This window comes from Paramormyrops kingsleyae, chromosome 6 (assembly GCF_048594095.1).
Source record: "Paramormyrops kingsleyae isolate MSU_618 chromosome 6, PKINGS_0.4, whole genome shotgun sequence".
In the NCBI taxonomy this organism is placed as follows: Eukaryota; Metazoa; Chordata; class Actinopteri; order Osteoglossiformes; family Mormyridae; genus Paramormyrops; species Paramormyrops kingsleyae.
This window is the reverse complement of record NC_132802.1, coordinates 22,944,496-22,972,133: the sequence shown is the minus strand read 5'-3', so window position 1 is coordinate 22,972,133 and position 27,638 is coordinate 22,944,496. Positions and strand designations below refer to the sequence as shown.

Genomic DNA, 27,638 nt, shown 5'->3' with positions numbered 1-27,638 from the left:
GTGATTACTTTGTTTATTACTATTTGTTCATAAAAATCCTCTCATTGCTTTGATTATGTGTCCAAACATTCGAAAATTTTAGTCTAGGAGCACTGTAGCCTGATTAATAAAAATATGACACTGAATCGGTAAAAAAACACTCTCTCCATTAATGTATTTACAATTTTTAGCAGTATTCTGAATAATGCATTTTTATGTATTCTGCCAGAAAAACATACAGAAAAAGAAAATACTGAAAGCAAGTCATGAAACAAATGTTTGGTATGGTGGGACACTTAGCACTTCGGAAGGAGTTCACTGGAATAAGGTGTTTTTACAGTTTGCCAGTTGATCAGGTTGATGAGGTGTGTCTAGTACTCAGGTGAGGTGGAGCAGGAACTGATCAGTTATGGCTGGATGGATGCGTGGCTTGGTGCAAAGGTGACACACATAATGCCTCATTCTGTTCATTGTGTTTGAATTCCCTTTCTTGACTGTTATCATTATTATTATTAATAATAATAATAATAATAGTTCAGAAGCACTGACATGATTATCTATGTGAGTAGATGCATGGCTACTTCAAAAGGATAAAATATTTGAAATATAAAACTTTTAAAACTTTTGACTGTTATAGTCTTCTGCACTTTCTCAGAGTGTGAATATGCTTTTTATGATAAAACACAGATAAGCAAAATGCTTAAAAGCCAGCAATTTGGATATATGTTTTTAGATTGAATGCAAGATGTGGTTTATAAACTGATCTACTGAAGGACACTCCACTTAGAGCGGCACTGGGCCAGTTACAGAAATGAGATGGTACATCTGGCTCACTGCTGGCGAGCGCAAAATGTCCAAGAGTTGTTTCTGGCCCAGTGTCAGTACAGCCTGCTTGAGTTATAGATTGTGGGGGAGGAGCTGACATCCTGCCTTTAAAAGGCAAATGTGATACACTAAATGTTTCTGTTGAGTTTTTAGGGACAACAGAAGGAATGGGATGTATATTATATACAAATCCATAGTCTGGTTCAACCACTTTTCTAGTACAGAGCACCATGCAGGGGACACTCTGGACAGGATACACCTTTACAATCATTTTGTAAAACAGACGTAGGAAAAGAAATGCCTTTCGTAAGTATATCTTTAGAGTCTTCGTAAGACACTAAGGGTCTTTGTTATTGGGAAATGCCCCCATAAAAATAATAATAATAATAATTTTTTTTTAAATTATAATAAAAACCTTCCAGTCAATCTGGAGAAGTTCACATATACTGTAGCTAGTTTCAGTGGACTGTTAGGCATCAGCTGAGGTAAATCATTAACAAATGATATTCACTTCTATGACATGATAAATGTATAATATTCAAATCTGGGTAAAAACATTTATGATGTATTTGTGAATATTTGTTTTGTTAATGACTTTGTTAGTCCAGCCGTCTAAAAATCTCCCATAGCGGCTTCTCCAGTCAGGGTCAGGGTCGGTGCCCGTCCATCCCTGTCCTATGTGTTTGGTCCCTGTTTGGCCAGCAGGGGGGGTATTCTCCGTATGTGGATTACTTGTTTAGCCGGATGTAATTGTTGACGATTTGGCATGATCCTGGATCTGTCGGTTTTTTTAAACTCTTGCTGGATGTGTTGTCATAGCAGCACATCCAAATCCTCAAACCTGCTCGGAGCAGGTTTGTTCTACGTAAACAAGGGTTAGCTCGCACACTTAATCGGTGTCCGTGCATGGAAATCCGTTCAGTCATGGCCTCACCATTCATGGATGAGCAACCAATTGCAATCGGTGCACAAATAATAAAAAGGCAATTTCAAATTGAGAAGGTTTTGCGCGATCGGCAAGATCCTTTATTGTTGCCAGATGATATTCTTTTCGAAAGATACCGTTTCAGCTGAGATGGAATATTATATCTTAAAGATTTATTACCTCCATATAGTAGAGGTCCAACCAGGCGAAGTTGGGCTCACAGCCACATAGACCATGTGCATCGCCTTCAGTTATTTTGCAAGCAGCACTTTCTTGTATACTGTAGGCGATGCGGAAAATATATCAAAGAGTACAGTTTGCCAGGCAATATGCAAGGTCTGTTTGGGCCTGAAATATTTCATTGTTTCATTTCATGGTTTTCATTGTTTTTCCCGGACACCTGCGAGTGCATGCAATTATAGAGGCTTTTTTATGCCATTGCAAGTAATGTACAGTACACGCAATAAAATTACAGTTCTATAAAGGATTTAAAAATCACACTAATATTCTCATTACCCAGAATTTCCAAAGGTTTTGTCTGCCTTCTTCTTATTAGCTTCAAAAGGAATGTTTTATAAATATTACATTTCCTACATTTCATATACATAAAATTAAAATACACGCACACACACATATGAATGAAATGTCATGTTTACTAGTTTGAAGTATATTTTTGTACTTGAACTTGTTCCCATGTCCTGCATTATTGTGCTTGTATTTGATCTGTAATTATGACAATAAAATAATAATGAAACATTGGAAATGTAATACTACATTCAAGTGATAAATACAATAACTAACTACTTACACATTTAATCTGTCGGACACCTTTTGCCAGCCGTCTTTTCTGGTTTGGGCCGCTTTTGATGTGTCTCCTTTAGCACATATTAAATCTTTGAATTCATCATACCCTCTAATAAAAGGTCCTGCTCGGATTGTGTGAAAAATTACGGCCTGTTTTTTGAAATTTTGTGGAAGCCAATGAGAGACTTACTGATCAAGTTTTCTAGACTCTCTATATACGGGCTTTTCAAGCAGCATGGCCATGCGCAATCATCTCGGATGAATGGATCCAGCTAGACTAATCTACTACACGGCTGCATTTGAAAATCCGAGTTATCCTGGATAAGTTTCACTGGCATTAACTCATCCAAGATGAGGCATCTGATCTTTGCTGATTTAAGAGACGTACGAAAAATACCCCCCAGGTGTTGCTGTCCCCAGTGTGTTTCCCTTCTCCACCAGACTGGTGTATAGCTCAGTTGGTTGAGTGTACAGTACCAAGGCTGTAACCTTACAGTCATGGGCTCGAGGCTAGCTTCACTTGGGTTTTTCTTTTCCAGTGTTTCAGTTTTGTTTATCCTATTTGTGTCCAGTTTACTTCTGTTGTGTTTGTGTTCCTAGTCTCTCCTAGTGTTAGTCCTCAGTTCTGTGTCAAAATTTCTAGTGTTTATTTCCCCGTTTGTAGTTTGTTTCTTAGTTTTGGTAGTAATCCCTAGTTTTCTGTGCTTGTTAGCTATTAGTTAAGTTTCTCCACCTATAGCCTGTTTCCCTGTACTGTGCTCATTGGTTATTGTCTTGATGAGTCACACCTGCCCTTTGTTAGTTCTCGTTATTTGTATATTTAAGTGCCTGCCTTTGTCCTGTGCTTCAGTCTGCTATTGTGTTTGTTCCTCTGTTCTCCTGCCTAGTTCTACTCCATGTGGTTCTGCTTAGGTTCTTAGTTGTGCTTCATTTCATGGTTTTAGTTAATGCAGTATTTTCCCTGTTTGTTTCCTGACCCTTCGTCGGACCTTTTGTTTTGTAGTTTTTGCCCTGTCTGTTTAGTTTCCTTAAGAAACGCCTGTTTGTCTTGGAGCTGCTAGTGGATCGTCACCTTCCTTTCCACGCTAGCACCATGCCCCGCAGCTGTAATGAGTAACATGAGTCTGAAGCCTGTCCCAGACAGCACAGAGCACAAACCAGGTGATACACTTTCCGTGTACCATTTAATCATGCTGTCAGGAGCAGCATTTCTCATTTTGTAGTGCATTCTCCCAATAAGCACTTCAGTCAAAAGAGCACTTAAAAAGTTGCGCTCTTTTGAGTTAAGTGTATTCTCCACTCATCAGCACAGACCCTCCCATTGCACTTAACCCGAAGGTGCCGCTGTGCAAGAAGTATAATTCATCAAGCAAGAAAAGGAGGTCACGCCTTCAATGGTTCTGGCAACAAGCAAAAAATGGAACATGAACTACAGTGGAGGTTCTCTAACTTAATCTGTTCCAGAAGGCAGTTTGAGAACTGATTTGGTTGAAGACTGAATCCATTTTTCCCATAAGAAATAATGTAAATGAGATAAATTTTTTCAAGACCTATATAAATACATATATATTGCTTAAAACATAAATAAAAACTTTAAAACCCATAAATACAATGAAAATTAATTGCTTTGTCTGTACTTTGGAGAGCTAATGACACACTTATTTTTCTTTTTAAAGTATATCATGGTTCTCACAAATTTCCTTTTTGGTTTGCTGCTATCACACACCTTCTTAGCCTTCATGGTGGCTTATTTAAAAACAAAAGGAAAAAAAAACAATATTCGCAGCACAATTTGGTGGAGATGTTCACTATGTGAGCGTTAGCAGTAGACTGACATCCCTTACCAAAAAAAAGTATACTTAAAGTTAATTTTATTAAGTATACTTCTTGGGACTAAATTGGTCCACTTTTAGTTTATTGAAGTATATATTTTAAGTGTATTTATTTAGTTAGCACAGTGGCGATATGACTACATTTAGATTACACTAATAAAAATTTGCAAAACATACTTAGAGAGTTTTTTTTCTTAGTCACTCAAAATGAACAAATATTGTTTTGAATGCCAAAATTAAAGATAAAATACATGTTACATATAAGCTAGACTTTTCTCAATAAATGTCAGTTTATGCCAGGTATACTTAAGTCAGACTTTGTTTAGTATATATCATTTAAGTACATAAGAAGTTTATTGAGAGTATACAAATTTTTAGTTTAGAAAAAGTATACGTACAGTACACTTAAATATACTTCTTTTTCATAAGGGATATACACACATTCTTTCCTGTTTGTGCGTAAATAGACTTATGCTTTCTCCGACACGTTTTAGCAAGAAAGGGTTGGTTTATTGAGAACCGAAAATACGTTTGACAACTGAGACATTTTTTTACCGAACAATATGGTTGAGAACTGAATTTTATGAGATAGGAGACCTTCCAGAATCCCCGGTTCAAACAGGTCAAATAACACAGAGATAGATAAAATATCTTTATATCTTTCAACTTAACTGAAAATAACCCACAAAAGACAATCAGTATAATACGACGTATGGTCATATCTTCGATGTTTTTGCAATTGTTTCACTATTCAACCGCTTAACTACAACAGAGGGAAAAATCAACATCTTAGACAATGTGTCTGTCGTCAGACTAATTCTGAGGATTGGAGAAAATTAATATGCGTTTCTGCGGTGGCTGCAATGTATGATCATAAACTAATTGCTATAGTCACTGCCGCTAAAACAGCACATGTACATCACTAATTGTGGAATGCTTACTAATTAGTCAGTCAACTTGTCAATTCATCGCAATCTGGTATAAAATAGTGCCTGTGGAATGGGGGAAAGACGCAGATCATGATGAGTGTTAGTGGGTGTGTTTTGTTCTGGCAGCAGACAAAACCAGACGAGACTGTTGTTGGAGCGAACCAGTTTAATCCGGAAAAAAAACACGAACTTATTTCACCTCCGTAAAACGTAAAAAGGATCTGAACACGGCATTGTCGTAGCAATGCCCGACATAACAGGGTGCAAACTCAGTTTCACTGAGGAGGAGCTGGACACTTTAGTGTTGGGGTTGATGGCACACTATCAAGGTCTAACTGGTTCTGGACCACCGAGGGCAGACCCAGGCAGAAGACGGAAAATATGAGAGGAAATGGTGGGGAGGTGCAGATGGAGCGTGTCAATCTAAAACACAAGTGGCGAGATTTGTATATTTCTGCACAAGGCGAGCTCTCCAGAAGCGGCAGAGACACCTTAACCGTGGGTGGCTGTCCGCTTTCCTCACCAGTACATATGACTCTCCTGGAGCAGGAAGTGACGGCTACTCTCCACGACTGATGGCCTTAGGGACTTACATAATTAGGAGGAGTTGACACCAATGAAGGTAACGCCCAATACAATGTCCATTCAAGTAGCTTTGTGGGTCTTTATACAATGATATACAGAATAATGAAGGACACATGCATCAGTTGTCATTAAGTATTAGTTGGCATTAATTGGCAGGTCTGAAGCTGCAACTAAACATGCACAAGGCTAACAAACGGTAATTGCACTGGGGTGACTTCGCCATTCTCAGCAGTGGCAGGGTCATTGGGCAGATCAACACGGCCCCCACTGCCACACAACGGCAGTCTTCCATCTGCAGAGCCAGAGAAAGCATTCGACCTGCCTCGGGACACTGCGAGATCTGGGGAAGGCAGTGCAACGGCAGCAGAATTTGATGATACTGGCAGTGTGACACACTGAAGACCCAGCAGCAGGGGTCATCTACTGGAACAATCTGGTTGCCTGGATGGACAAAGCGCTTCTGACTTTAAGAAGTACCGACAACGAATGGGGATGACTGCTGTGGCTGGACAGTCATTCAGCCAGGAGTTGGCACAGAAACATGACAGTTTCATGGTGCGTGTGAAACAGCGTGTTGCATTCTGTGTCCATTAGCTGCAGTAGCTCACGACAAGCACGGGTTATTTTTGGTCATCTTTGTCTCTGTAGTCTTCTCCATCTGTCCTGTTCTCACTGAAGAGCAATGGCATGCAATGCAGGCATTATAGTTTATGATTTTGAAGGCACAATACTTTATCTAGATTGATACAAGAATTGTTTAATTGATCAGTCATTCAATCTGCTTTTTTCTCTTAATTGAATTATTGCTACATTTGGCTTTCTAAAACCTGCAATATTGCATTTGGCCGTGTGGAGGCACTTGACTTAATAAAGCTTAGCGAAAAATACATTGAAGGGCCCTTAAGTCCGTGGCAGAATGCGCTTAAGGGCCACGCACATGTGGCCTGCCCACATTTTGGAGCTTCTCCACCCAAAGTGAACAAATCGCTTAAGTGCACTTAAACCCTACACTTAATGATGGGAGGGTATTGGGTGCATGCATGGAAACCATAGTAATACCAGTTAATTAAACCCCTTTTTATGTACTGGGAACAATGTGAATTGCGGCTCTTATTAGTTTTTCCACAGCAGATAATGGTAAAACAGACTGCAGTGTGGCAACTGGCAAGGTTTCCATGACATTTATCCAGCAGCGTTGTGTTGAGCCTGGAGTCTGCCCCAGAAACCACAGGCCCAGAACAGCCACTCACAAACAGTCACAAACTCTGAGCAATGTGGACGCCAATTACTGAATTCAAAATTAAAATATTATCACTTTAAAAATAAAATGCTCCTCTTTTCAAGTGCAACATTATCATTCAAAATTATGGGACTGTAATTTACTGTTCAGTATAACTTGGTGACCACTATTTAAATCTTGTATGAAATTAGAGAATGGAAGCCTCACAATATCTAGATCATATTTCAAGATAAAAGAATAAACTATAATAAGATCATAGAAATATGATATTTTATTGACACAATATTTCTTTTTCATAACACTAATAATTAAGGGAGTGTGCCCACGTATTTGTGTTGTGACAACCAGTTCATAGTTAAATAAAACACAGTTTGAATCATTATTGCATTTGTACATTTATGTTTATTCAGAGGCCATGGCTCTTGCATATTACAACTGTAGGCTTTAATAAGGCAAAAGCAAAAAAATAAAAAAGAAAAAAGAATTTAAAAAACCACCAGTTAATTCACATTAAAACTATGCTTTTGGTGAGGACAGGAACTCAGGGCATGCAGCTACAAGTCAGACTGCAATATACAGCATCTTATTTACAGAAAGACAGTGGGAGTAATGCTGTTGGACATATTTACCACCAATTTACAAAATAAACATGTAAATAAATAAAGCCAACCAACAGATAATACAAACAGAAGTTAATTTCTAGAAATGGCTAATTAACTCAGATAAAAAGGAATATCAGGTTCCTTTTTGTTATGCTGTCTTCATATAGATTTTGAAAAAGTGCTATTTAACTAAAATATAAATTTCAAAGTTTTAAATTTATTTAAAAAATAAAAATAAATGAAACATTCCAACAACACACAATGTGGCTATGAGGATATTGCATTACTATAATACCAACTCGTATTGTTCTTTCATGGTATCTTGTTGATGGACAGTGATGTGATTATGTGACCTGAACTGCGACAATGAACTGAAATCTCAAGAGTTACAACAACGGTGGCGCGCAACAGATGGGAAACACAGAAATCGTAACAGCACTGAACTTAAATACAGAGGATCCTTTTATTTTTAAGCTGTTGGCATCCACTTAAAAATGGACAAGACAATTAAAGGGATCCACACACTCATCTTCACAACATGTACCATCAATGTATGTAAAGAACGTTAAAGAAGCGCCATATAGGTTTGCATTTAACAGGGACACACCTAGTATTAAGTATTCCTAATTATCTCACTCAACATCGTCAAACAAATGGTACTCCATATTGCTTAGGAACACATAGAAACCAGTTTATAAATCAATGTCAGAGATCAGTGCTAGCATGATTGAAACACAGCTAAAATGTTAATTGTGTTTTTATTTCATTTACAGTATTATTATTATTTATTATTATTAGAACATTATTATTTTATGGTTATTAATAATAATCTATGTATTCTTATCTTCATTATTTTAATTATTACTGTATAGTTATTTTCCTTCATGGGAGTTTACAGCGGACATTTTCCTAGGATGGCTAACTGAATATCAGAGTTGGTACATGCATTAGTTCTTCAGGCTCGGAGGAGAGCGCAGGTGCCCTAGTCATCATCCTCATCTTCCTCATCGCTGTCTTTCATGGAGATGCCCTGCATGCCTCCCTCGCGCACAGATGCCGACGCCTCCTCCATCGTGAGGCGATTCCGCACCGTTTCATACGCCTTGCTGTTGAGAGTCGAGTCGAGCACTCCTTGCAGACGGAAATCCCTGTACGTTTTCTGGGAATTAAAAAAAAAGTTAAACACTGAATGTGTCATTTCCATGCAGGGAGACTAGGCTATTTATCCTTAACAACTGGATTATCCCCAATATAACATAAACAGTGATCATACTGTATGAAAATGCCTTCTGTAAATGTTGTGGGGTACAGGCCTATGTATCAGTAATGTTGACAGTAAGTGACATATAAATGCACTTTGATTTGTGATTACCCATGTGCGCAATGTAGATTTCCCAAGTTTTAACTCCTTAAGTCAGAGAAGAACAGATATACACATGACACAAAATGTCACACTCATTTTTCCACTAGTGCAAAATTAATTACTGTGGAACAACAACGTCATGATGTTTTAATTAGGTCAACTACATCCTACTTCCATGTAAGAAATCCAAAGTGGTTTCTTTTTTTTTGTGGCACATTCACGTTACCTTGGCAATCCTGATAAGAATTTTAAGCTGATAGACATGGAGCTGAAGGTCCATACGGTCAGTGAGCCAGGTTCCCAGGAGGTTCATGGTGCCCGTGTACCATTGCTGAAACACAGACAGACAGCGTTCTCCAGCAACACACACAGACACGTACACTGAGAGATGGAATACGGACACAGACAAGCAGCAGGACAAATGGGGAACAACGGGATTGGTCTTATGGTCTCATTTATCTGGATATGCATTAAGTAAAGAAATTAAATTGAAATTGAAAGATGGGAAGTTACCAGGGTTATTGTGTTGGAAAACACAACTAATTTACGCCTTGTCTTTAATCCAATTAAAACTGGATGGGAGAAGTCTCATTATGACAATGAATACAGTCTCTGATTAAGGGTATTTGTTGAGCTTATGGTCAATAAAGTAACGGTGCTCTTCTCAAAAGTGTTTCATAGCTCAAACGGTGGCTGTGACTGAGCTCTTTCACCCAACCGACGAATCCAGGGAGGCTTGGATGATCTCTCCTTAAGTTTCCCTGCAGTTTTTTAAAGACTGGAGTCTGCCATTGGCGTTACCCAGCGAACACCATTCCGCTTGGCATCCACAGAGATGGATCACCTGATCAAATATACGGAAGAAAGTTGGTGACCTTATAATTATTCCTATAGGCCGGCCGGTTAGTATACTTAGTACTGTAAGCATAGTTTTAGTCCTTCAAGGGTACAGTCCTGAAGAGGTGTTTTCATAGCAACTCAGCGTTCAGATTCTGTGAAGGATATATTATTAAAAGTAAGTTAACTAATAAACAAACAAACAAACAAACAAAAATTCTAAAGTTCTAAAGGTATGAGGCAGCAGTGCCACCAACTATAACACCATGATATAATAAAAATAAAATTGCTAAAAAATATTTAGCCATTTTAAAAATAAGGACTTTTTCACCATTCAGAGTTTGATATCAAAGTGGAGAAAAGTCTGCATCATGCGACAAAAAAATCTGCGGACAAGTATTGTAATCTCACATAACAGCTCACATAAGAAAAAGTATCAAAGAAGAAACTATTCCTCTCATACTGCTTAGGCACAGCAATAATAAAGCAGCACATACAGCAATAAACACAAATTTACACATCATAGGTTACTATTTGCTGACTGTGTGCCTGTGTTTCAATGACACTAAAAAGACTAATACAAATCTAACTAAAGACGGTTCCTGAACACACATGCAGTCACACAAAAGACAAGTTTTTTGTTAGAAACAGAATGGCAAGAATTAGGTTAGAGGCAAAATGTCACCCAGTTTACAGCATATTCTAAGAGGAAAAAAAAATCATTAGACAGGACGGTACCATCAACAAGTTGACTTTCTTTTGAATAGTTTGACTTTCTTTGGTCACTCCTGCTGACAGCATGGAGACTCAGCCATGCAGATTATCCTTGTCTACAGGCAGCTGCGGGAGCTGTTACTGGGTCAGAAGTCAGGTCACCTCTCCGTTAGATGTATGGATTTGGTCCTGGGCAGCTACCTTTACAGCTGCCGTTCCCCTTCAGCATGGCCCCTCCCCCTGACCACAGCAGATGATTTTTTTTCCATTCCGGTTTACCTGACATCGAGTTATCTAGTTTGTACTGCTCCTCTCCTTCAGAAAAAATGCAGCCAAGCAGCATTCAGATGATTTTTGTCTTTGCCATCAATTCACTAAATATGTGTTAAATTACTGACAGGATGCATTATGCAAAGTTAGTGGGTTTGCAGTGTGGTGCCACACAAAGACCACCGACCATGCCTGCACAACCACAGTACCACACAGGTCCAACAATCCCCCACTCCATCATCAACACCACCCCACTAATACGATAAGCTACCTTATCTGCTGGTTTATATAGCTGTTATAGTGTTATTGCATCATTAGACTTACCCACAGCTGACAATGAGGATTTTTTATCATATCTTAACAAGAATGTCCTGTAGATGTCGAATTAATCAGGATTTTGTCAAAGGATTCAGTCATAAATGCTCATATACAGCTACAAATCTTCCTATCTTCATTATATTTAGTGTATATTGAGTAAATAAACTTCAGATGTGTATGAGCTACTATTACAAATATAGGTTGAATCCAATTTGTGCTACTGGAAGGTATTAATGATTTAAATGAAATTCCAAATGAGAAAGTGCAGAAATGGTTTAGCAGGCAACAAGGAGTTGTGCTGTTTTCTCAGACTGTTTCATCACACAGAACTGATTCCTTTATGGCCGATGTTGTGCATTATAGGACACTGCTTCTGTCATTCGACCGGTCTGCCTTGCTATTTTGATTTAAAAATCACAGTTTAAAGATAACAGCACATGGAGTGAAAGCATACTGTAATTGTTTTTAAAAAGAAAAAAAAGTAATCATAAACAATTTTTGGTATCGTGAAGTGAAGAGGCTGTAGTTGAGAGAATTTGGATCAGGGCCTGCCAACCCCTGGGCAGGGTTCACCGTGGGAACAGAATTGGGCAGAGCCGTGTTGGTGCCGGTCCACTTCACACTGTTGCTTTGGGTGGGTTCTGCATGCAGAGCTGGGATTGGATGCTGGAGAGTGGGATGCATGTATGAAGGCTAGCCTCAGAAGAGGTGGGTCATGCTAGAAGATGTACACAGCGAGATTATTTGACTCCAAATCATGCCGTTCAACATAATGCGATAAAACCGCCTGACATGAGAGATAAGTTCCATTTCAATTTTTAGGGGGAGAGTAAAAAAAAGAATTGAGAGCAGACTCAAGGCTGAGATGAGGAAGAGGCAGAGAAAAGCAGAGAGAAAAGATGACAAAGGATGTGGCATGCAGACAAAACAATTCAAGAGCTTTTGTAAGCTACAAATAAAATCCACTCTTTGGCTGGAATAAATGTCACATGAAATAATAAAGACACCAAAAAGCCCTGTGTGGGTACAACCACTACTAGAAAACCAATACAAAAGAACATAGAAATCAAACGATATTGAGAGAGATGGCTCGAAACACATTGTTCAAACACTTAAAATGGAATGACACCAGGTTCATCTGGAAAAATGTAACAGAAGAACACATATCTGAAACAGAGAGAGTTACTGCTGAAAAGCAGACAGCGGCAACGGAAATGGCCGATGTCTGCTTTGAGAGTGCAAAAAAAAGCTGACTGAGCTGGACGCCATGGGAGGTGGGGGAGGGTGGGCAGCTTAGTGGACATGCATCACAAAGGATTCTGACCAGCTGATGTCTGCAGCCGGTCCTTAAGACAGTGCTCTCTACCCCCCCGCATACCTTAAACATTTGCTACATTTATGCTCTGTTGTGTGCATTTCTGTTTAAGAATAAAACCTCATTTTGTGCAGTGGGGGCAATGCTAAAAATATCAAATTCTTGATAATTATTACTTATTTGGGATTTTTTTCCTTGTCTGCCTTTTATTTATTTTGTGTATTTTACCATTATTCAATTTTTGTAGATTCTATCAGTTACATCTGAAACTAAATTGCAGTTAGTGTAACAGCACTGAACTTCAATACAGAGGTATTACCTAATACTCAAATATTTTTAAAATGAATAACTATAGCCACTTAAATGTAAAATTTCTATGTATATTTAAAAATTTTTATGTATATTTTAATATACATAACATGTAATTTATATGATAATTACATAAATAAATGACTATGGTCTGGAAAGTTTTAAGGCGTCTATTTTCTGCATTATTTTGTGTTTTCTCAAACTGTGTTTCACCCCTTCATTGCTGGAAGGTGTGCATGTCCTCTTTGTGTTTAAACATACAACACACTTAATGCTACTCAAAATACAGTTATTGTTATGAAGTCTCTTCCTATTAGGTTATAAAAACTATTTATGTGTATAAAAATGCATAAAAATGTGAGAATTTTGCAGTCTTTCATTTACTTTATACATAACAAAAGTACTTATTTTATTGGGTGAAGTGCTGTAGACATGCATTTGCTTATATAAGTATTAATTTGTTTCAAATTATGAATAAGAGAACACTGCTCAAGAAAATCCTTCTCAAAAAGCACCTAAAGATGTTCTCAAGGCACAGAGGAACGAAGAAACAGTGTTTCAACGGATGGAATCTTCCACCCCACTTTGTGAAAGTTCTCTGTTTTAAAGGTACATCCAACGAAACACTTTTCATTGGTTCCAGTTATATATATATATTTTTTACTTACTGTAAAGTGCCTTTTTTTAAAGAACAGCCTTCGGTACCCTTTAAGAAAATAAAAACAGCCAGAGACAAAAAAAGGTTGGAAAATACTGGGGCTGAAAGCAGACTTGAGTACAGGAAGGGGGGAGGCAAAAAGGATAGATTAAGGAGAAATAAAAAGAAAAGTCACGCTAATCAGTTAAAGTAGCAGCAGAGAAATGCAGCTCAAAATGTGACTTATCCCTCTTTGCCCACAGTTTTGTCACATTTTGGAGCACCTCCTCCTGGTCCAGGAGGAGCAGGCATCCTACTTACATCAAATAACCTTTCTATGTACACCTCCTCATTGACCTTTTCTCGGAGCATGTCCTGTGAGTGGCGCACACAGGTCACGTATCCATCCGCCACGTCCATTCCGGGCTTCTAAAAGACACAGGCAGCGCAAGAGAGAAGGGCATTAGAGAGGAGGGAGCTAGGGCGACGGCGTGCGGCCAGGAATCAGGAGAATGACAAGCTAAGGTCCATGGGCCAAGTCAAGGAGGGCACTGCAAGCGAGCAACCCTGCTTTGCTGCTAATGTGAGCATTTTTCAGATGTTTCCACACCTGTGGTTTATGTCGTCTTTCATGGGATACTCTTTGCCCCGTGATATAAGCTGCATGGGCAGGCCAGGTCCTGCCAATGCTCTAAGGCCAAGCCAATTTGTTTGGAGTATGTCAAAAAGGTCTTTCAAAGGATTTTTTTTTTATAAAAGGGGCCACATACAGTAGTTCTCTTGTGTGACAATGCATTTTACAGATATCTGCAGTCTGAAATGTGGAAGTAAGACCCTTCTCTGTGTGAACACAAGGGGGGTAAACAGGTGTGTCACCATCTTAATGTACATGTGACGGGATGTAAAATAAATACCAGTGGGTGAGTACCAACGTTTGTCCAAAAATGTTTACTTGTCATTGAATAATATTGAGAATGTTGCTTATGGCTCCACAAATAAGCTTAGTTTTTATGAATTTAGCATCACATTTTATAATCCTTGCATCACACTGCGTAAAAGACAGGGATGCAGTGAATGCAGTGGTATAGCAAGTAAGCAGGCATATGGATATTAAGCAAGTTTTCACTTACGGGAACATCCACATACTTTGAGGCTGCTTTTACCTTTGGTGAGGAAAAAAAAATATGTTACATAACCACAGAAGCTTTTTAAGCATGTGCTCGTCAAGAAAGTCCTGTTTTCTTTTTAACTGCTCAGTCACTAAAGTAAATCAAGTTCCAAGTGTGATTTTTTTTGTAATGTTACCACTACAAAGCTCTTGTGATCTTCGAAAATATTTCACAACTATAACTGACATATATTGTTTCTCATCTTTGTGTAAATGGAATACGGCCCATTAAGCAGAATAATGTAAGCACCTTTGCATCTCCTCGCAGTAGCAAACCCGTCGGTGGAATGACGGATGCATGTGTCTGCAGCGTGGTAATGAGTACCTGCAGATGGTTTGGGTCTGCGCAGTGCAACCGGAGGAGTGCTCACTTACTGTGAAAGATAAGAAGGACGAAAAGAGAGTGCCTTCGTCGTATCTGGACAGCTTCGCCAAGACGCTTTCCAGAATGGTTACAAACTGTCAGGTGGAAAAGAAATATGAAAAAATACAATATTTTTCCAAACACTTCAATTTTATTAAAGGTAGCCTTTAATAGTTGATGTGGACACTTTTTGTTTGGTCATGCAGGTGCTCGATGCTAACTCACCGTAGCACGACATAAAAAATTTTTTGGACATGCAGAGGAACGGATGTCATGCCGGCATGTTTACCTTTCCCACCAGGAGGGAAATCATCTCCTTAACAGAATCTTCGATGAGAGAGTCAATTTTGGAATGCTGCTGTTTCTGGGAAGGACAAGGAGCAAAAACACAGGCATTACACATACTATATGTATCACAGCTTAGTAAAAAGACAATGTTCAAATTTGAATACAGAAACCCAACAGTTTAGCATAAGGCTTCAGCAGTGACCGCAGTTCATTTTATCATGATGTACGACTGTGTTCTCTTCATATTCCTGGCGTCCTGTTATGACACCTGAAGGGCTATTGAAAACTGATAAAACAAATGAGTTCACGTAAAATTCTCACTCCCCCACGTTTAAACGGCACCACAAGCCGTCACTGAGTGCGCTGCTCGGACAGCGTGGCTGTGCGGAGGCGTTGAGCCCTCTGTGGTACCTCCTGGCCCATCTCCATGGCACACAGCTTGGCAGATTGGTCCTTGGCGTCCACCATCACGTTGAACATGGTGCATATTGACTGTGGGATGCGGAAATCTGTCGTCTTGCTGCTCTTCTGGAGCTTCGACTCGAAAGCAGCTCGCGTGCTGGGTGGCCGACACAATGAGGCAGGCAGACAGGAATGAAACACGGCTCCTTTTCAAAGTGGAGGTGGATATTTCTCTTTATATAACTCATTCTAAGAGGAACATCAGTGATGAATGATTCTCCTGGCTCTCAGAGCAATTTAAACCTTAATGTTTCCAGGTCACCCATATGCAAAGTCAACAATTAGAAGGGCCAATTTCTCAAAACACTGCTGTAATCTGCTTTCATATGGAACAGAAAATTACTGCTCTATGAATATTCAAACCAGTCTTATTGAGTGAGTAAGCCCAGAGTTGTGCTTTTGGCACTTGACTTTTGTGTCTTTGGTAGTCATTTTCATCATTATCAGGGGCACCATAGCCTCTGACCACTGACCGAGCAGTCAGTGAGGCATGGAGCTAAAGTAGTTGCTTCATTAAGGACACAGCAGGAGTTGTCGACTGCAAGGCTACCAGCCTGAGGGTATGGAGTGTGTAGAAGGCGGCTTTATGGACTAGGGCGGGCCTGGGACAGTCTCACCGTTTCACGCAGGATTCGATCATGTTACTGGACATTAGCTTCATACGGTTGTCCAGGTGCTTGGCAAACTCCTCCTCGGGCCAGTGCAGGTCCCGAATGAAGGTCTGCAAGGCATCCAGCTTCCAGAAGAGGTCCTCTGTGGTCCCAGAGCCATTGCTGTCCAGAACAGGAACAGGCAAAGGTTAGTTGCTATCACTCCTACATCAGGAAACAGAGGAACTATGTCAAGGAGCAAAGAAGGCCAGCACCATGGTAGGAGTAGAGCGCACTGCATTCCCATGCCTCCAATGCTTTGGGTCCATGTTTTTCATTATTTTTACCATACACTGATGAGGCCTAATTATTTTAATACAAACACAAGAATCTGTGCCATATGGAGCCATTAGCTGGTGAACATCAATTTGGACCATCAGTTCATGATAAAAATAAGAGGACATACATATAAGCCTGTGACACCTTAAAAACCACACAAGCACATGATTATTTCCACTGGGGGAGACCTATGAAATCATGCATTCTGAAATTGTCATTATATTTCATGATACTCATTGGGATACACGTTACAAGTGAGGCTGGTGAATGCAGTGGTGAGAGGTTGTATCTGGCTTTGAGGTTTTTACATGCTTTCCCTTTGGTGCAGATCTTCACACCTGACCTAGTCAGCATGGAAGCCGTCTGACCGTCTATGGAAACTTCCACAGGCATAATGGCTAACGAGTCAAACATGCTACTGTATTAAAGATACCATTGATAATACAAAGGAATAGATACCTTTCCCTATGTGAAACTTGCATGAGCCAGACACTGTCCAATTAAAACAGAGATAATCTCCTCACACCATTCATACCAGACCGTTCACTGGGTCTCTGGGACGTTGGACACTCCATGCATGATGAAGGGTTGCTGTCATCCTCAGTAGATTAGTACAGGGTAGAGGAATAGGGGTGGTTTGGGAATTGGGGGGAGGGTCTACTGTCTCGCATGCCAGCTGGAGCAGAGTGAAGACTATTGCCCACTGACAGCTTGAGTTAGGACTAAACACTCGGTGAAGTGTCTCTCCACCACTGGGAACTCCTACTGTCAACCCCTGGTGCTCTAAGACAGCAAAACAAACACTCAAGGCCCTCTTTCGCTCTAAGTTATTTTATGAAGGAAGACTGGAGGGAAATAAAATTCTGGAAAGATGCAAAAACCCTGTTTAAGGCTTTCATATTTAAGCTTTGTATCTGCATCAGTGTACCTAATGATTCATATGAAAGGTCTGAGCACAATTTGACCAAGCAATGAAATTCCGCATTGTTTTTTTTTCTCCCTTTTCACACAAAGGGATAATATTATTGCTACACAAATGGTTGATAGACACCTTGGGTTAACAAGAACTGAAGAAGTATATTGCAATCAATAAGATAATGTCGCACTGCATTGAACAGGTGTACAAAATCAAGTTCTGGATTTGCTTGTACACAGCTGTGAGATAACCGTCAGTGATTCTGTTCTGGGTTTGTATCTTTCCATCCTCCACTTGAACAGCATGCATGTTCAGGAAAGTTAAGAACATGTCCCCCAGTGAAAAAGTCCTCATCCAGTCTTCCGTTACAGTCTTGTCTTGGCATGAAAATGACTGTTGCAGTGAACCTTCGCCTGCACATTTGACTGACTATGTTTCTCCAGCTCCCAGTGTGCTGTGCTCTGGGTACACGTCTGGTAAGACCAGACCGAATAAGTAATGATGTGTTGAATAATGACAGGAGTTCATCAGTTCTGTGAACATCAGGCAGAGATTTTAAAGGGACCATGAGAGACCACATCACTGGGAAGTTTTGTTTAGGTAGCATTTTTATGTTATTGTTCAAATTAGAATTCATTTATTAATCTATAAGCTATGAATGTCTTTTCCAAACCATTATATAACTCTGTCATGGACAACAGACAAGACTGTCTTCCAAGTAAACAGACAAAACTGACCTGCTCAAAAATGACCTTAGCATTCATGAGAATTTTACCAGTTATCTTAGTTAAACATAATATGTATTGTTAATATGCTATAAGCCATAAACAACTAGTAGTAGGTCCATTATAACACAGCAAAGCAAAGCAAAATTTTGCAGAGTATTTTCAGGAACACTCCATTTTAAATACTCAGCTTTACCCACCAAGATAAATCTGTCCAGCCTGTATACTACTCAACACATCATTACAAGTTGCCAAATATTCATCTTAGTTTACCCATTTTTTACATAACAGTAAGCCAGGGAAAAGATGAAAAGATCTTTTCATGCCAAGGTGACTTGCATTAATTAATCAGATCTGAGGGGAACTCGTGGAATACACACTCAGAGTCATATATAGAGGCCATCCATGACGGAGTGGAAAAGCTAGGCATTTGTGGGAGATTAACTGACAGTCCTGCTACTGGGACGGGCAGATTTGGTACTTTGGGAATTTGGAGGTTCACATTTGGCAGATTCACATTGGGCAGATTACTTGTTAAACTCCTGCAGGGAGAAACAGACAAAAAGAAAATACTATAACAGTGACAATGCAGATGTTGCAAAAGCAGTGTGATGCTACTTAAGTACTCAAGTTTAAAAAAAGAAATCAAATGAAGAGCTAGAATATATTAGCTTAGCAATGGAAATTCTGGGCTAGCAGTGCTACCAAGGTTTATATATATTTTTTTTTTTCATTTTTGTATGGGACGCATGACAGAGATGCATTAGAAGCTCTTATGGTGAATGGAGAAGCTTGCAACAGAAAGATGAAAGTCAAGACACAACGACATAACAGAGGAAAAGAACAGGCAGCTTGGAACAAGACAGTAAACATTAAAACACTTTGATTTGCTTTAAAGGCACAGACTGTGAGGGTAAATTCCCAAAAAAAGGATGAAAGCCTTTATTAAAATGCTGACCTTGCGCAAACACACAGTATGTAATGTTTTATATACACAATAAACCTTCTTGTAGCAGTCTGTAGACTAAGGTGTGCACTGCATACAGTAGAAATTCTGTTTTCATGTACCTTAGCTGAATATTTTTTTTCTATGAAATGAAAACAGTAGTGACATACCTTATGTATAACAATTATAAACAAGATTTATTAGTACCCATATTGATTCTAGCTTACCTGTATATAGCACCACATAAAGCAATTGAAGCAAATGTCTAATTGATACGATTAATGTTTCATTGACATTATGTGCTGCTTGTGATGTTGTTACTAGCATCCATTGATTCATAGCAGGCTCACTGTGCTTCAGAAGTGATACAGAAATGGCTTCCTTACTTCACGGGCTCCCACGACTCGCGATCAAAGCCCTTATGTATTGACTGTGCAATGGAAGACTCCATCAGGTCCACATATTTAACCACAAGCGGGGCATATAGGTCCTGCAGGTGTTTGTGGAACTTCCCGTTGCACAGGTGGCCTGTGGCAGAGAGATGCAGAGGGTACGTGAGACACTGTGTGACCCGTTCGCACTCTGTCGCGTAACATTCAAACAAATCCGTTGCCTTCATACTGCAAGGCAGGGAATGAATATGATTCACTTTGGTGTATCTTCCTGGGTTCTGAGTATGAGCTGTTTATATGCGTAGCTCAAATGTAACAAATGTACAAATCTAAGAGGCACTGCATACCATTGAAAATATCACTGACAATTATAAATTTAAGTGCTACATTGTATATACTTTTCCAAAATGTAATAAGGTTCCAGTTTTCAGCGTTTTCTACATTAAAAACATTAGCATTAACAGATAACATTTTAGATAAGTCTCAGAAAGTAAAGATTCCCCAAGAATCTTTATGAGGAGCCTTTGAGTAACCTCACAACTTAAGGCTTAAGCATAATGTTTCTTTCAGTTTCAGATAATACATTGACAAATCCTAAATGAGAGGCAGAGTTACTCACAGTCGATCCGGAGGAAATCGTTAAGCAGCTGGAAGAGTGGAAAGCTGTCCCAGCTCTCTGGAGACTGTATCTCCAGGGCAGAATCCATGTCCACGGCATAGAGCGACAAGAAGTGCTCAGCGTGTTCCACCATCAGGTCGGACCACCACGCAAAGGCCTTTTCATCCCAGGGGAACAGAAAGGGGTGGAGCGGGGGGAGGGGGGGGGACAGGAGAGGGGCCAACCAGAGACAGCAGTCAGTTACAGAGGCAAAAGTGGGGCCCATCAGAGACAGCAGTCAGTTAAACGGGCAGGAGAGTGGCCAACCAAAGACTGCAGTCAGTTACAGAGGCAGGAGAGGGACCAACCAAAGACTGCAGTCAGTTACAGAGGCAGGAGAGGGACCAATCAAAGACTGCAGTCAGTTACAGAGGCAGGAGAGGGACCAACCAAAGACTGCAGTCAGTTAGAGGCAGGAGAGGGACCAACCAAATAGTGCAGTCAGTTACAGAGGCTGGAGAGGGACCAACCAAAGACTGCAGTCAGTTACAGAGGCAGGAGAAGGACCAACCAAAGACTGCAGTCAGTTGCAGAGGCTGGAGAGGGACCAACCAAAGACTGCAGTCAGTTACAGAGGCTGGAGAGGGACCAACCAAAGACTGCAGTCAGTTACAGAGGCAGGAGAAGGACCAACCAAAGACTACAGTCAGTTACAGAGGCAGGAGAGGGACCAACCAAAGACTGCAGTCAGTTACAGAGGCAGGAGAGGGACCAACCAAAGACTGCAGTCAGTTACAGAGGCAGGAGAGGGACCAACCAAATAGTGCAGTCAGTTACAGAGGCAGGAGAGGGACCAACCAAAGACTGCAGTCAGTTACAGAGGCTGGAGAGGGACCAACCACAGACTGCAGTCAGTTACAGTACAGAGGCTGGAGAGGGACCAACCAAAGACTGCAGTCAGTTACAGAGGCAGGAGAGGGACCAACCAAAGACTGCAGTCAGTTACAGAGGCAGGAGAGGGACCAACCAAAGACTGCAGTCAGTTACAGAGGCAGGAGAGGGACCAATCAGAGACAGCAGTCAGTTACAGAGGTAGGAGAGGGACCAATCAGAGACAGCAGTCAGTTACAGAGGTAGGAGGCATTAAGAGCCCATGGGAGAAAGTTCGCTGAGCAATTCTCATAAAGATTAGAACAACAGCTTATAAAGTATTAAAAAAACACTACCGATGCCAAGAGAGCGTTTCGTATCACCCTGGCTGTCTGTCTGTTTGGATGTGTCTTTCAACAATAAACATTATATTATTTTAATTTAATGAAAATAAAAGCATATATGAGTGTAATTTCAACTGTAATATTTCAAACAAAGCATAAATGAATGTTATATTTCACACAAAGCAAGAAACTGTAACCCATCAGTATTTGAAGCTGCCCACACCTGGGTTTCACACAGTCATTCCTCGGAATGTTGGCATGCATAAATGCCTTTAGTTAGATTGTGCTCTCCTTACAGAATTAGCATAATAAAACTCAGACCTTGTTTAATGCATATTATGCAATGTCTGTCTCTTGCTACAGGATTTTAGATGTAATATTCTAATATTCTTAGGCCAAAGAAATTGTGTATTACATTTCCATTTTTTGTATTCAGCAGGGTGACAAAACTTGTAAGGGTTTTTCATGCAGGCAAGGGACTCCTGGCATGCCGTGTCCCTCCAGGCCACTGGAGGGTGCTATAACCGGGTATCAGTTTTCCACCATTCACATCAAGAGCAAGTGAGATGTGAATGTTTCACGTCTTCATGCATCCATGTGTTTTAATGTGCCAACGACTGTTATCATGCAGCATACGGTTTTAGTAGCAACAGGACCTTGTAAAAGAGATTATTTTCCCAAAAATAACCTTTTAACCTGGCATTGTGAAGAATGCCACCATTATCTCAGATGAATTTTCATTGAAAACATTTTTTCAAAGAATTGGCTTTAAGAAGAATTAAAGAGTGCAAAACGTGGTGCACTAGGCTGAACAAGGCTGTCTGTTGCTAATGGGGCCGATCTGCTTGCAGTCTTGGCCTTTTATCTCTTCATGGAAAGCTGATGAAGTACATTAGAGAAATGCAATAGGGAATTTGTTACACAGAGAAGTTCACCTGGCGGGTGAGCAGCATGCTTCCAGCAGTAATAGCGTCAATAAATCAGGCGAACGTTGGCGATTATACCCCCGATGCGTCTTACCTTTCCTCACTTACCTCCACCCACCTAGATACCACCCATCCCACCAAACATAAAGGACTAATTTATTTTCATTTGTGTCACAGGCAATAAACACAACTCCTGGTGCAATAGCAGGTTAGAGACAAACCACAAGTAAAATCCGACTACGGTGGACAAGTAGAGGGGTTGGGGGGGGGGGGGGGTGGAGGCGGGATTTTTAGCATGGGGAGGAGAATGCGGGCAGGAATCAGTAGGGTGGGGAGGGACGGGATGCTATGCATCTTTGCTCTTCCCCAAACATGACGACTAAACTGGCAACCTTGCAAAAGGGTGCCAGGACTGAGGACTGCATGAGCACTCCCCACAGAGATGAGGAGGGGGTGCTGGGGGATCCAGAGCCGGGGTGGGAGAGGGGGAGTGGGGGGGCGTAGGTAACGTCCCAATTACGTAAGGGAATGGGACACCCGCAGGACATGCACAAACTGTGATGTCATCTCATTCAGCTGAGCCACATACCTCTTTTCCCTGATTGGATCATGGCGTATCGAACGAAAAGTTCAATAAAAAGAACAAAAACAAAAAAGATTTGAGCAGAAAAAAATCAGGCATTTTTTCTGAGTATTACTTCTATCTGTCACCACAGGGATTTCAAAAACATTAAGCACGAAAGAGAACCTAAAACATCACAGAGTACCCTAAGACAATGGCAAACATCATACTATATTAAATTATTAAATTACCAAAGGGAAATGAAGGACATAATGGATTGATTTATCTAACATAGGATACTACAGTGCTTTAGGATGAGACCTGGAATACTTGACTAGTCACTCAAGGGGACAGGGACAGGTGGAAATATTTCACAAGCAGTTTGTTATGACAGGAGAAAGGAGCAAGAGTGACAAAACGGCCCGGGAGCCTTGGCAGGCTGGCAGAGAGAGAAACTGAGGAAAACCACATCTCTGTGCCTTCTGCCGCCAGCTGCTAAGCCTTAAAGTCCGAGCCACCATGATGGGGAGATTCTGATACTGCTTTACAGGAACAAGTCAAGTATAAAATGTAGTTCTCATCCTCTCATCCGGAAAAAAAAAAAAAACTGTGCAGAATAAATTAAATGTTTTCAAATAAGCCAATTTGGGAAGAGAGATGAACTCCATCTTGGAACGATGGCAGTCTAACCAGGGATATGGATGCTGAAATGACCTGAGCAAATTTCCTGCCCTCCAATCAGCACACATCAACTACAGTAAGTAAAGAGCACATGTGATGCGCTATGGAGTGACAGGGTGAAGCATGATCCTATTTGGTGACCATGGTCACATGACTGTCCATCCCTCGCTTCCAGCAACCACCCCCCACCAAAAAAACAACAGAAAACCCTATGTGGCTGTAGCTTACTTACATGCGCTAAAAGTCTGATATGCTATATGACTTAAGAGAAAAAAATGTGTATACTGTACCGATTGATCTCCTGTACTTGTGACTGCAGCCTGTTAAACATATTCAGAAACACAAAATAAATCTGCACATCTTAGAATGGTTAGACCTCATCTGCATCTCGAGACTATTTCAAATACAAGTACGTTTCAGAGAAAACGTAAAAGTAAAGTCCCCATTTTGGTATCTGTGTTTAACTTTTATAAAAACAAATGTGTGAATAAAGTCCTTGTTGGTCCTGCTGTCTAATACTAATTCATGTTTTTCTCAGAATATAATTTTATGAATGCTAATACTGTAAGCATTAACGCACCCATCGTGGAGAAGCTGCTGTATGGCACAACCAATCTACCCATCTATCTATCAAACAATACGGACTAAAAAGAGACATTTCTTTCATAAAACTGCACAGGCAAACAGATCTTTAAAGGACTGTCATTCTCCACCAGGCATGCACATCAGTGTGCCAGGACTAAAGAACATGTGTGTCAGTCATCTTGCCCTAAGAGCTTCACGTGTGTAAACTGCAATTCGCACGACACTGGCAGCGCGGGTGAGTGCTGGGGGCGTCCTCAGGGGGCTATGGAGGTTTCGGATGAGACGGAGCCCACTCACCTCAGCGTGGTGATCCTCGTTCTGCTGAAGCACCTCAATGACTAACTCTGCCATACGGATGGTGTCTTCCAGTCTCTTGGCAGGTGTGGCCAAGCGAGCGGCATTATCTGGGGCAGAACGACGGGTGGTTACGAGAGCAGGTGGTGCCAATCGACTGAGTTCATGTTTTTTCTTAATTTTATTTTACTTTGATGTTCATTCATTCCTAACTCATGCTGATAATTAGCATGCAAATCATCCAGGTTTTTTAACTGTCAGTTAACTATCAGTGCTCTGGATTTAAAAAAAAAAAACATATGTTCTCTCCAATACTAAGCACAACCAAGATTCAAGATCACATTCTTAACTGAGATTACTATCATTTTTAGAAATTATTATTATTATTATTATTGGACAAGAATAATAAACTCAAAAAGCTTTAGAATTTTAACAAGCCATTAGGTAAGATCAGAGAGAACAGAAGAAAAACAGTCTTTAATGACACAGTGATATCTGACGATTATCATCACAGCACGGACCATAGTCATGCACATGATTATCAGAGCACAGAGCGGGGAGTGTAACTCCCAGCTTAAACTGGTACCAACACAACAGGAAAGTTAACAAGAACAGTACAGGTATAATGAGTCAACCAAAATAATAATAATAAAAAAAGAGCAAACATGTTACAGTCATCATGCAGAACACTGTGCGGCAAAAATGTTGTTTCGTGTCAAACGCTGAGTCAAACATGACAGACGCTGTTAAACATGGAGAATGCATCCCTCTTGTGAATATATCAGCACAACATCAGATCAAAGCCCCAGAACGTTGGTTGCCTACAGCAAACTTTCAGAAAGCAAATTTGTGAAGGGAGGTAAAGTTATATAAAGAGCAGCAGGTGACTTTAAATGAAGATTGTATTCATTCTTTCGGCTAATGAAAATAAGTCAATTGGAAAAAGAAAACAGAAATGCATAAATGATTATCTTCTTGGAGGGGCTGTCCTATCTACCTGTGGCTACAGTATGTAGGTATAGCTGCCATGAGACTGGGCAAAACACAGGAAAGGAAGATGAGGGCATGGACCTAATGATGAATAAAGCAGGCGTGTGAGTGGACGGTAAGCACACCGACGATGTACGGCATTGGAGGGGATACAGATGTGTTGTGATCCAGTACCACAGCTGTGATAGGGAAGCTCTCAAGGGAAGAAGTTGTGATGTAAAGGGTCTGTCACATATTTCCAAGGGTTATCACAATGTGATGACACAGAGCTAAGCTGGTGGAGGCTCACACTGACCTGCAGTCATTCTTTTGGCTTTTGGCTTAACAAACATGAATTGCCTGAAACCAGCCACTTAAGAAATCAAATACTGGCTTATATTAATATCTAGAACTCCCACTGTGTAATCTCTCTTTCTCTTTTTCTATTGCAGTTATAACCATCGTGCATTCTGCTAATGCCAACAGGTAATACAGGGTAATTCTACGTGAATGAGCAAATGCCGCAATTACGTAATTATCTCCAATTTTAATTGTTTCCCTGTTAACAGTAAAGTCAAATTATTAAAGGATTAACAGATGTGCCAACCCCTTTTAAATCTGACTGAACAGCTAAAGTGGCCAGAAACTTTTGAGCAAAGACTTTCAACTATTTCTAAAACTCATAGTCTACCCATGTAAAGAGGCCCACACAATTAAGGCTCTCCGTGGCTCCGACTGTCAGTCACAGAAAGACAGCTCTGTTAAACTAAACTTTTTCTTTTTATCCTGTTGGTGAGACTGATTTGTTCTCCTCCATGTATGTCACGCCGATAGAGCCCCACCTAGTGCTAGACAGAGAGCATATGACAAAATAACAGCCATGAAGTAAATGTCGCTCTTCATTTTGAAGCATAAAACAGTTAAAATCACACTCAGGACACTGAAATACATTTTCTAGATGTGAAAAAATGTTAGATGTTAAAAAAAATGCTGGACCACAGGTATACTGTGACTGCTGGAGGATAAAAAAAACAAGAAAAATGAGTTACAAATCTCAAAGGACACCGAAGCAGACAGCGGAAGCAGAGCCACTAAATCTAAAAAGTCACTAAACAAAAATCCTCTAAACTCTGAACCTCTAGTGTTCATCAGCCTTCCACTTCCAGCTTAAATTACAGGAACACTTCTAACAACGAAATCTTTATCTGCCCGCAGTCAACATTCCTCAGTCGGGCAAGAAGATTCTGGAAGGATGGGGGTAATTGGAGAAGAACGTAACAGGTGCGAATGACCCTGGTTAGAGCCTACATAGGTGCTTCCTCCTCGTCGGAGTGGACCGTTGCTGACTTTACAGCAGAATCCTGCACACAGTACCGCCCTCTAAAAGTAAAGTGAACGGCCTTAATTTGATTTATTACCCTGAGTGCAGTGTGGGCTTAAGGAGAATCATTAAAAATGAGCAGCGGGAGAAGCTGGACTTGGTGATATGGAGCAACATCCGAGGCTCTCGGGGCTTTTTTACGACACCAGGATGCAAGATGATGCCTACAGCAGCCTTCAGAAAGGTCACCTCTGCTTCTAAGACCTCTGATTATACTGCACAGCCTGCGTGCAACATCCTGTTAGAGGATAATAGCCAGATTTCCTTGCCACTCGCAAGATGTATTCCACAGAAAGGTGTCAAAAAACCAGGGTGTGCTTCCTGCCTTCCATATAGAGCACCAGCAAGTGTGTATCAGCGAATAATATTTGTAATAGCTGAGCAAAGCCAGTGAGACAAGTCAAAGGGACACTGGCAACAGTGATATACAGTAGCGATATTATTTTAGTATTGTATTATCATTAAAAATTATCCTACTTTCATGTGCAGCGTATTAAAGCAATGATTATGATACTGAAAATGATTAATATATTAGTGAATGAATTACCATATTTATGAATGAGAGCGTTTTTAAGTATTTCAATATGAGTGCCTTTGAGAGACAGTATAACTTCATTCACAGTTTTCATTCAAAGTTTTCATTTGATCTTCTAATGAATTTGCCACAACGAATTTTGAATCAAGTCACAGAAAATAGTGAAGAAATACCATCTCTTCTGTTTGGTATGATGAAGATACTAAAAAAAAATCTAGT

General features: G+C 40.3%; 1 protein-coding gene across 14 annotated transcripts in view; it reads right to left on the bottom strand.

The window, feature by feature from the left end:
* Nucleotides 1-7,498: 7,498 nt before the first annotated feature.
* Nucleotides 7,499-27,638, bottom strand: part of LOC111842280 (calcium-dependent secretion activator 1-like) — a 90,170-nt gene continuing 70,030 nt past the window's right edge. For 5 of the 14 annotated variants that reach the window (XM_072712903.1, XM_023808714.2, XM_072712898.1 and 2 more), the window contains 13 exons: nt 24,538-24,644; nt 23,946-23,975; nt 20,294-20,450; nt 19,669-19,810; nt 18,717-18,878; nt 16,384-16,539; nt 15,716-15,863; nt 15,306-15,380; nt 15,028-15,111; nt 14,615-14,647; nt 13,806-13,913; nt 9,311-9,415; nt 7,499-8,880 (listed from right to left, as the gene is read on the bottom strand). In XM_072712903.1, the coding sequence (XP_072569004.1) occupies nt 8,704-8,880; nt 9,311-9,415; nt 13,806-13,913; nt 14,615-14,647; nt 15,028-15,111; nt 15,306-15,380; nt 15,716-15,863; nt 16,384-16,539; nt 18,717-18,878; nt 19,669-19,810; nt 20,294-20,450; nt 23,946-23,975; nt 24,538-24,644 (1,484 nt within the window). In that variant the 3' untranslated portion in view covers nt 7,499-8,703. Of the gene's footprint in view, nt 13,554-13,805; nt 13,914-14,614; nt 14,648-15,027; nt 15,112-15,305; nt 15,381-15,715; nt 15,864-16,383; nt 16,540-18,716; nt 18,879-19,668; nt 19,811-20,293; nt 20,451-23,945; nt 23,976-24,537; nt 24,645-27,638 lie in introns of all 14 variants that reach the window. The other 9 variants (XM_023808723.2, XM_072712904.1, XM_023808724.2 and 6 more) reach the window with 4 other exon arrangements.